General features: G+C 46.6%; 2 protein-coding genes across 2 annotated transcripts; one reads left to right on the top strand and one right to left on the bottom strand.

Moving 5' to 3' along the window:
- Window positions 1-83: 83 nt before the first annotated feature.
- On the top strand, window positions 84-4,242 carry spc24 (SPC24 component of NDC80 kinetochore complex). The gene is made up of 6 exons (XM_084488868.1): window positions 84-140; window positions 454-637; window positions 1,417-1,561; window positions 1,992-2,096; window positions 3,527-3,603; window positions 4,016-4,242. Exons 2-6 carry the CDS (start codon window positions 469-471, stop codon window positions 4,120-4,122), a joined length of 603 nt encoding a protein of 200 aa, XP_084344994.1. The 5' UTR covers window positions 84-140; window positions 454-468; the 3' UTR covers window positions 4,123-4,242.
- Window positions 4,243-6,200: 1,958 nt separating this feature from the next.
- Window positions 6,201-10,139, bottom strand: s1pr5a (sphingosine-1-phosphate receptor 5a). The gene is made up of 2 exons (XM_084488349.1): window positions 9,898-10,139; window positions 6,201-9,090 (listed from the first exon to the last, which is right to left on the bottom strand). The coding sequence occupies exon 2, from the start codon at window positions 8,806-8,808 to the stop codon at window positions 7,588-7,590; it is 1,221 nt and encodes a 406-aa protein (XP_084344475.1). The 5' UTR covers window positions 8,809-9,090; window positions 9,898-10,139; the 3' UTR covers window positions 6,201-7,587.
- Window positions 10,140-10,965: the final 826 nt, after the last annotated feature.

Genomic DNA, 10,965 nt, shown 5'->3' with positions numbered 1-10,965 from the left:
CGAATCATTATAGTTTGTTTATAATGTTCTTCTCATTAATGGCTTTTATTTTGTAGGAGAACGGAACCAGAAGTGGATGTTATGGCGCGGTGACGTCCTTGTTTTGAATTTTCCCTTTTCAGAGTTCTGAATAGTGAGCGGTATGTATTATGAAGCGTTATATGTATTACATGTTAGACATCTAGTCCCTTTAGCACAACGTTTGATATATTTACTAAGGTTTACTAAACTAAAGGTTTAGTAAGTTATATGTTCGTCGGATTAATGTGTGGCTTTCGTTAGCCAACTAGCTCCGTGTGTGTGAACATGAATAACACGATTCTTATTTTGTATTGGTACAGCTGTATCCCTGTATGCATGTGTGTATGTGTATATATATGTGTGTGTGTGTATATATATATATATATATATATATATATAGGAAGCCTGATTGTGTTTTTTTTTTTAATGCAGTATACCTCGGTGTCGATGGCTCAGGCTCATGACTTACGGGACCTGGAGGAGACAGCCGTGTCCCTGGTCGCACTGATCAGCAGTAGCAAGGCGGAAAACCAGCTGCTGCTCATCAGGAACCAGACCCTGGGGTTCTACGAGCGGCACGTGGAGACCAAGAACCTGCTGCTGCAGATCCTCGGAGGTGATCCATGATCTAATGGTGTTCTGTTAATGTAACTGTGGTCACTGTGACGCTGTTTGTCTTATGTTAGTGTGTGTTCTTGAGATGCATTCTGGAAGTGTGTGTGTGTGTGTGTGTGTGTGTGTGTGTGTGTGTGTGTGTGTGTGTGTGTGTGTGTGTGTGTGTGTGTGTGTGTGTGTGTGTGTGTGTGTGTGTGATGCCTATTACAGGGCAGTGTTTGTGATTGTGTCAAGGTGATTATTACATTCAAACTACAATTAACAAGAGAGGAGGGGAGTGTGTTTGACTCCCAGACCTAAAGATCTGGGTTCAAACCCCAATGTTGAGGCCCACCTCCAGACATTGCTCAACAAGATGTTATGACCTCTGCCTGCTTCTTCATCTAAATTTATTAAGTTTCTTTGGCTAGAGGCGTCTCCAAATGTCACAGGGTTCCCATATGTCCTGGAAAACATCTTAAAAATGTGTTATGATGTATCGAAACAACTGGTGTTGGCTTGGTAGCTCGGAGATGATGCGTTTCCCATTCCGACCTTCCACCTCCGACCCTTAATGAACGCAGCATAACACTGCAGTGTTGGTGCTGTTCTTTGCCTGTGTAGTAAATGAGCATGAGTCATGTGATGGATACTGGAACTTCAGATACTGGTATCGTTATCGCAACTCTAGCTGGGACCCTAGCCACTAGACCAGCCCACCCCATGCCTCCCACCCTGGGGGTATGGGTGTGGAGGGTCCTTGTGTCTGCAGGGGTCTCTAAGCCCCCCTGTGCTCCTCAGATGTGGGCCAGGCGGAGAAGGAGGTGTGCCAGAGGCTGCTGGACATGGAGGAGCAGAAGCAGACGATGGAGCAGGAGCTGGCGCTGGTGACGGAGCAGCTGGAGCGCTGCACGGCTAATGAGCAGTTCTCCGAGTCTGAGCTACAGTATCCTTTCATTGTGTGTGTGTGTGTGTATGGATGTAGTGTTTATATTATTGTGCGTTTTGTGTATCTAATAGTGAGTGTAGCATATAGTGTGTGTGTGTGTGTGTGTGTGTGTGTGTGTGTGTGTGTGTGTGTGTGTGTGTGTGTGTGTGTGTGTGTGTGTGTGTGTGTGTGTGTGTGTGTGTGTGTGTGTGTGTGTGTGTGTGTGTGTGGTCTGAGTATACTGTGTGTAGTGTTGTGTGTGGAGGGCAAATGGCACTAACACTAATACTTTTTGAAAAATATTCAACAAGTGAATCAAATCTGTATTGCCCTGTTTGAAAACATTACCATCGGTCAGCACATCCCTCTCTCCCCTTGTTTAATGCCTGCTGTTAGATTAGTGGTTGGTCTGTCAGTCTTGTTCGGCGTCCTGAACCGTTTCCCTCAGGTTCCTGCAGAGGGAGCTAGAGAGCTTGAAGAGCAGCGAGCAGGAGCTGCTGGAGCTGCAGCAGGAAGTGAACGAGGACACCACCGAGGTCATCCCCTCCGCCGTGTAGGTCTCACAGCAGCACTCAAACACTGGATGAAGTTAGCATAATTAACAAGAGGAATTCCTGATCTAAAACTCTCAAAAGGTTGAACAGTGTCAGTGGAACCGGGTTAAAATGATTAATCTGTGTAGAATGTGATTTCATGAGGCTGGTTGGCCTGGTCCTCCTTTAGTTCATCAGCTGAAGATCACTGACTCAATGGACTGAATCAGGAACCCTGGACTGAAAAGCGACACAAGGGTTACTTTTGTCTCCCCCCTGGATGCAGCAATGCATTTTATTGTCAAAAACCAGGGAAAGATGGTCTACTCTCATGCTTTGAGTGGTTCCTCGTTGTACAGCAGCATTGACTGGAGACAATCCTCCAGTTTGCTGTGAAGCTCGGGTTTGTGTGGCGCACGTTGTAAACCATGTGTGTGGAGGAGAGGGTTTTTAATCGGGCTGACCAACCAGCTGAAGTCCCAGGCTGCTCCTCTATGTTGAAACTTTCCCCTCTTGTCAGATAGGGTGTTCAGATTATACGACCCTGTCTACCTCTATAGGTCTGGCTCTCTCTCTTTCTCTCTTTATTGGCATGGAATATCACAGATTACATTAACAAAGCAGTTTTAAAAGTATCTACACATCTGTTGATTATCATTGCCGTAGAGCTGTAGAAATATTAAGTCCTTGATAAAGAGGCGATCGACCCTCCAGCGTACGGGTCTTCATAATGGGTCGACTCCCTTGGTTTATGGGTTCTTACTAAAGAGACATGTTTGCTCTCATACAAAATGTCTCCTAACTCCTTCACCTCTGTGTTTGTTGGTCTCCAAACTGGTGGGATTGGCTCTCTATGTGTTTATGTCTCTTTTATTGAGAGATATCGATGTCAGAGGAATGTCCTCCAGGCCTCTGGGTGAGGTGTTATCTCCACCGCTGTGATGCTGTCAGGACCATTTAAATAAAACTCACACTCAAGGCTCGGGTTCTTATCCGTCTCCACGGTTTTGTTTTACTTGACTATCGTTCAGACTGCAACCGACTCCTAAAATCACAGCGGCTCACAGGGGAAATATTTTCCTTGTAACCCCCCCCCCCCCCCCATTTACAGCACAGGGAAGCAAAGAAAACCTGTTCCCTGCATGGGGCAGTGAAGTGAGTCAAGTGAGAACGGAGCCGTTTGCTGAATTAAAACCGGATTGTTTGCAATATTGATGCAATATTCAACATGTCGCATAAGAATCGTTTATCGTTTTACAAATGAAAGTCTTTCCACCCAGACCCGCAGACCAAATCAGCAGATTTAAAACCTGATACAGAATGTGGTTTTCCATTGCTTTCGATCTCAGCTCTCTGGGACCAGCTTGCTCAACACGATGAGCGTCCCGCACGTGCGCACACACACTCTCACACTCCTTGTTGTAATGTGTGTCTTCTGTCCTCTCCTCAGATACCTGTCTCAGCTGTACCACAAGGTGACCCGGATCAAGTGGGAGCATGACACGCCTGCCCACCTGCTGAAAGGAGGTAGGCTCCTTGCTTCACACACACTCTGTGATTACATTTAGGGCATTTGGCAGACGCTTTTATCCGAAGCGACTTACAATAAGTACGTTTGGCAGAAGAAAGAGGAAAAAATTATATATCTGTCTGTACAGTAAGGATGTTCATAGAAACAAGTGCCGTTCACTAACATTCACTAGGTTAACCCATTCCCCGTATACAGCAAAGATAGCTAGGGTAAGATGCTACACGATGCTAAGTACTATTTAAGTGCAAGGATGTACAACAAACAGTAAGTGCGTGCGAGGGATGGGGTGGGGGGGTTGGGGGCGGGTGCTATGCAGAGCCTCGTACAATTTCAACTGAGCTTCCTCTCACCAGCGTGGAGCTCGTCTGAATTTTGTGGTCATGCTTGTGGTTGTTGGTTTCCTTGCAGTGCACTACGGCGCTGAGCTGGCCACGCCCATTCTCATCGACACGGCAACACGCTCGCCGTGTGATATCAGCGACCAGCTGTGGGGCCTGGTGTCCACCGAGTGGTAGAGGACGGAGACCACCACCAGGGTTTTAGTTTGTGTTCTTGTGTATGTTCTGGTGCCTTGTGTATGTTCTTGTGTCTTGTGTATGTTGTATGGTGTGTCTTGTAAAATAAACTATTTTATTCCTAAAGCTTTCTGTGTTGGCAGATTCTTGGACAGAGATGGTTGTACTGATACTTTTGAAGTTGTTGTTGGACTTATGAAGTCCAATAAGAGATCTCCCGGGCGGCATGTGGCTCAGGAGGGAGAGCGGGTTGGATGGTTACCGGAAGGGTGCTAGTTCGATCTCTTAGCACCTCCTAGCTGAGCGTCGAGGTGTCCCTGTGCAAGACACCTCACCCTAGCCACTCCTGACGAGCTGGCTGTCGCCCTGCATGGTTGACTCCGCCGTCGGTGTGTGAATGTGTGCATGAATGAGTGAATGTTATGCAATATTGAAAAACGCTTTGAGTGACCACTGGTTAGAAAAGCGCTGTATAAATGCAGTCCGTTAACCATCTCTCTCACAGGTGCACTCCCATGATTTACATAATGCATGCTTCTACAGTGTTTCACTCTGTAAACAGTCAAAGGAAACACTTGTGTATGTTTCGATTGATGTAAACATTGTGACCAATGGCAGCACAGAGCTGCAGTTGGTTGCGGTGATGCGGTGCCTCGCGTGCCTGAGTATACCAAGTCTTGTTTACTCATCTCAGGACTTGGCATTTACAGCCATGAGAACGGCAACTGTACGCCTTCCATGTGGTTTCATGGTGGAGGGGGCATGTGGTGGTTCACATCTTGACTCGACGCTTTAACCCTCTGTCGGGGGGCGTGGGGGTGGGGGGGGGGGGATGCTCATCGTGCTGGGCATGCTGAGATGGAAAGGAATGGAAACCACATTCTGTATCATGTTTTAAATCTGCAGGTCTATTCTTACTATATCTAACTATTCTTATGCTATATATATATATATATATATATATATATATATATATGTATATGTGTGTATATATATATATATATATATATATATATATATATATATATATATATATAATGCATTGCATCTTCGATCTGACAGGACTACAGTAAAGGGTCGTGACTAATCTGGATTAAACTCAATCAATCCGGTTTTAATACAGCAAGCGGCTTCGTTCTCACTTCTGACTTCACCGTTGTTTCTTCAAAACATGGCTTTGAATGTGTGATGCCTCTTTAATCCATTTGCCGAGGCTATAATGGCTTCATAATAATAGCTTTATAATTGATTTAAGTGCATTGTCCTGTCTCATGCTCAGGTCTAATTTTATGCAGGCGAGAAGCAAACCCTGAGAATTAACAGAGACTGGAGATGAGGATGGATACTGGAGACTGGAGGATTTTCATGAAACTGGAAATAATCTTGTTTTCAGAAGATGCGTCGTTGAACCAATTTAATTGTTTGTTGAAATATGTTTGTGTACAATATAAATATGTAGTACAGTATTTTAATTACTTACTAATTAAATGAATGTATCATAATAATTACATTAATTAATAATTTAAATGTATTTATTAATTCATGTCATTTTTCTAATAAAATAAGATTATATATTTATAATCTATATTTATATTATAAATAAACATATTGCACTTTTTGCATAATAATTTGTTTCCTAACAAATTATTATTCAGAATCCTATAAATTTATCCTATAAAAACAATTTATCAATTTATCATAACATTTAGCTGTTAATTATAAACTTTAGTGTTCCCATTACCTTATCTGTTAGGCCCTGAGAACTTTAACCTGTACGTTAAAAACCCTCGCATTAACACAAATAGTTAATTACTAATGAACCTAAATACTTTTAATTTTTAATTTATATATTATGGTTAAATTTTTTTATTTAGAAAGAACCCTTTTAATTTATCCAGGACTATGAGACTGTGTTGTGTGTTTGTATTGTATAGTAAAAAACGGCAACATTTATAAATAAACAAAACAAATAAATCACACGTTTAAAATAAATACGTAGTAAAGAGGTATGAAGGATGAACAATTTCATGGTTCGGTTGTTTTGAAAATACATTTATTGATCGTGAATGAATGACTGTAAAAAGGCAAAATAAATTAAAAACAAACTGATTATAAAAATGTGTCCCTGAATAGAGACAGTATTTACATAGAATAAGGTCAACTCTCAAACAATATACTTCTTAAAGGTAATTACATGTTTGTACATTGCGACTGCATGTAAGGGGGCTGTTTCCTGCAAGGCTGTCATAACAGGGTTCCTGCTACCTGCATTGTGGAAGGGTTTTCTAACAACACAATCTCTGCCTGGACAAACAATACATAAACATCCCTTCAATACACAACAGCCAGAGCTTGTCCCGTAGTCGGTAGATTATTGGCATTTGTCAGCCATTCTTTAATTGACAAACCCACCGTGGCAGAATGTACACAGGTCTTAGTTTTGGCAGTGAATGTGAATCTACCGTTTTGTTTGTGGAGCTCACCAGCTGACATCGTCAATCCTCTCTGCCCAGTCTATCTCATGTGAGCCTTTTTCAGAAAAACTCCCCTCCTCTCCTAGTTTGACTGTACATGGTCGCACTTTGCTCGCGGTGTGTTCATGTGTGGTCATGGACCTTAATGAGGGACAAACCTAATCTAGCCATGCACCCCTCCCCCCATTATACACTTCAATTACATTTCTATCTTGATGTTGTAATGTCCCATCAGGGGTATTCAAACCCATCCTATCTTACGTACAGGCTGCCTCTTGTATGCATGTCTTGCTACTCATAAGAACCTCCTAGTCAAGCTAGGAGATTTAGCTCATGCTTTAATGATCTCCGCTGATGCTACATGTGTTGGGCAGACCTCCTGTGGTGAACCGACGCCCGTGTGACGTTCTTCTGAGCCTCTCTCCCCCCTGCCACCGACCCCACCCTGCCAAGCCACCCTCCTGTGATCTTGGGTCCGGGGGACCGGAGCTCCGATGACAGAGATGAGATGGTTTTGGGCGGGGTTCCCTGTGTTTCTGACAACATGTCATTATGTGCAGCGGCCGGGGGGGGGGGGGGGGGGAGATAAGAGCGTGGTGTTGGCCGTTCAGCCCGCATTCCGGCCAAATTAGGCAAAAAACCGTCTTGTCTGCGTGTGTGCAAAGCACCAGGATTACCGCCCTCCTCCTCCACACTGGTGGATCAGTGTGCAAAGGTCTCAGGCTCAGATATATCACAGTGTTACTTTTTCATGCAGTACGATTTCTCTGCTACGGGTGGCCTGAAAGTATCAGACACAAACTTGTGTCTGACCCTTGCTTGTCTCTAGAATTAATGCACAGGCTTCGGGTGATGCCCACAACCCAGAACAACCATAGGTCCTTTCCCCGGTGTTGCTCAGCTACAGTCCTGGGTCTCTGGTAGGAACCAGTCCCCATGGGAGTCCCCTGCGGTCAATCCAAAAGAATATCTCTGAGACTGACCGGGCGAATCATGTCTTGGACATCCTGGGGTAGATGGCCTTGATGGACGAGGGGGAGAAGTTCCCCGAGGAGACGGTGGTCTCCAGACCCTCCAGCCTGTGGGACACCCCTTCCGTCTTACTGGTGCTGCAGTCCAGGAAGGGCATGCCGAACTTCTTGACCTGACCGTCCTCGGTGAGCAGGCAGTGGCGGCACAGCAGGCACAGGATGGCCCTGCGCATGTCCTTGCTGGTCAGGGTGTAGATGATGGGGTTGAGCAGGGAGTTGAACATGGCGATGCCCAGGAAGTAGTCCGCCTTGTACAGCACCTGGCACTTCTTGGTCTCGCAGAAGAAGTCGCTCAGCAGGAAGACGAAGAGGGGGAGCCAGCAGGCGATGAAGACGCCCAGCACGATGGTGACCGTCTTCAGCAGGGCCATGTACTTCTGGGACTTGCGGGCCAGGCCCTTGCGCTGGGGGCCCAGGCCCATCCGCTGGGTGTTGGACTTGACGATGCGGAAGATGCGGAAGTAGAGCACCACGATGGACAGGAGAATGCCGGAGAACACGGTGATGCAGAAGAGGATGTAGCTCTTGGCGTAGAGCGGCAGCACGGTCGAGCACTGGTCCTGGTGCAGGCGGTCCAGGCAGTTCCAGCCCAGGATGGGCAGAACCCCCAGGAACACGGAGAGCACCCAGCTGGCCCCGATCAGCGCAAACATGCGGCCCTGCTTGTCGCCCTGGTAGGGCTTCATCCGCACCATGGTGACGTGTCGCTCGATAGCGATGGCCAGCAGGCTGATGACGGACGCCGCCAGCATGATGAAGACCCCGCCCTCCCGCAGGAACCACTGGAGGGGCGTCATGGTGAGGGTGTTAGCGCCCGACGTGATGATGTTCACCATGTAGGTGAAGCCGGCCAGCAGGTCGGACAGCGTCAGGTTCCCCAGGAGGTAGTACATGGGCACGTGGAACTTCTTGTTCTTCCAGAGGGCCAGCAGCACCACGGCGTTCTCCACCACGATGAGCAGGCACACCAGCAGGAAGATGATGGACTCCACCTTCAGCCCGTTGCTGTAGCGTGTGCCCACCAGCTTGCCCGTGTAGTTGTAGTGGTCCTGGATGACGGAGTTGCTGTGGTAGTCACGGAACATCCGGACGAGGTACCCGGGCGAGGGAGCGAACAGGGACGGGGTGGGGGCGGCGGCGGCGGCGGCGGCGTAGGGTGCGTGAGACGCTTCGGTCTCCATCTTTAAAGGGTTATTCGGGTGGAGAAACGGGTCCGGTTTACTTTGAGCTGGATTTAAATGGGATTTGTTCTGGTAACATCCACTGTGGTGGGAGGGGTCATGAGGTCCGTCTGTAGTGAATCATCTCGGACCTCCTTGGGGTTTTAGATGGAGGATGACGGGGGCGGTCTGTTGTCGTCGCTCCGGTTGTTTTTAGTCCTCAGGTGAACGTTTTAACACTTTTGCGTTATTCCACAATTCTCCGTTTCCATGGAACCCCACCAGAGGGGGTTGAGTGCGATCCTGGAAGCATGGAGGAGAAGGAGAAAGTCATGGACAGAGTCAGACGGGATAGCCGACTTAAACCAATAATGAATCCACTTAATCGCAACTCAAAACCCCTTGGCTCGGACGTGGGAAATTAGCGTCGAATGAAACACACTAACCCCGTGATATGAAATAGGTGGAAATGGATCTTATGTTAACTTACAATCGTACAAAATTAATACTCCAAGGCTTCTTTATATGATTAGTATTATATGGAAGTTCGCAATTCTCTAAATGGGCAAATATATAGATAAGAGTAATTAATTAAGTCAATCTCATTACAGATTGTATCAGGCTTTAAGCTTGCATTCAATTGATTTTTTTTTTACCACATTTGCATTGACTGACGCAGACGTTGTGACTCCAACACCTCCCCCGTAGCGCACTTACTCATTAAGATAAGTAGTTATATTTAGTTAAGATTCACTACTAAGATTCACTACATATGCCTACATATGTATAACCATTTATGCATGCGGCATTAGCTGCAATTAAAATAAATGAAAATCATATAAAAAGAAAACATAATTCATATTCTGCTAACACACACACACACACACACACACACACACACACACACACACACACACACACACACACACACACACACACACACACACACACACACAAAGCCTTTCTTGCCTATACCAGAGTTCTTGCCAGAGCCTCTTTGAGGAGCCGAATATTAATTATGCTTTTATTTACAGTCCACATATTAGATTCGATATCGATTCGCCAACAGATGCGCAGTGCTCAGAAGTATGAAACCAGCCGGTAACGCACCTGTGAAGAGCGGAGAAGAGGAGAGTCCTGCTCCTCATGGAAGAAGGAGAGCAGCGGTGGAGACCAGAGTCCTGCTCCTCATGGAAGAAGGAGAGAAGCGTCGGAGACCGGAGTCCTGCTCCTTATGGAAGGAGACCGATGAGGTAATCCACGGCAGAGCTTCGCACGCGCTCCGAGGATCACGACTGACACGAGAGAGTACGAGTGTGGGAATGGTGTGGGACAGGACTGAGCACGAAGTGGGCTGCTCCCTCTCCTCCCCCTCCCTCACCTCTCCTCCCCCGTCCCTCCCTCCCTGACCCCGTGTCGTAGGCCTACCCTATCCAGCCGGCGATTGACGTTAAACGCTTCCCCCGTCGGGGGGGCTTTGTGCGTGGTGAAGATAGGGTCATTACACCGCTCATTATGTCAGGGATCGAGACGGCTCCTCCAGCGGGGCGTCCCGCCCAGCGACACCTGAGGAATGCGCCGCGCGTCCCGGCCGTTGGTAATCTGATGCGCCGCGCGGAGGTTTTAGTAGGCTTTTAGTAGGAAACGTTATTATGAGAGTTTATGAGCTGCTCTTCAGGTTTGACGATGTGAAGTAATCTGCTGTCTCTCTCTCTCTCTCTCCCTCTCTCTCACCCCCACCCCCCCCCCCCCACACACACACCAACTCTCTTTCTCTTTGTTCAAACATTTTGATTTCCCTTTAGATATTTAAATAGCAGTTTGAGCCAACAGTTTGAACAATAGGCTGTCAAGTGTAAAACACACACACACACACACACACACACACACACACACACACACACACACACACACACACACACACACACACACACACACACACACACATTTGTGTTTCTTTAAGCAGGGTCTTCTGTGTGAAGTTTTTCGGCCCAATTATGTTTAATTCTTCATGCGTTTCTTCTCCCATCTCACTTAGTTTTGTGATATATGTTTTTTTAGGACAGGCTCCTTCAGAGGTCTTAGGGTTGGGTGTCCTATAGGGTGGCCTGTGTGAATCCCTCTGTAGTAACCCCGATTAGGGTCTGTAACATCACTTTACTGACTATCTGTGCAGAT

Source organism: Micromesistius poutassou (assembly GCF_964030765.1).
Source record: "Micromesistius poutassou genome assembly, chromosome: 1".
Lineage (NCBI taxonomy): Eukaryota > Metazoa > Chordata > Actinopteri > Gadiformes > Gadidae > Micromesistius > Micromesistius poutassou.
The sequence above is the reverse complement of the archived record's forward strand: the minus strand, read 5'-3'. Positions and strand labels throughout refer to the sequence as shown.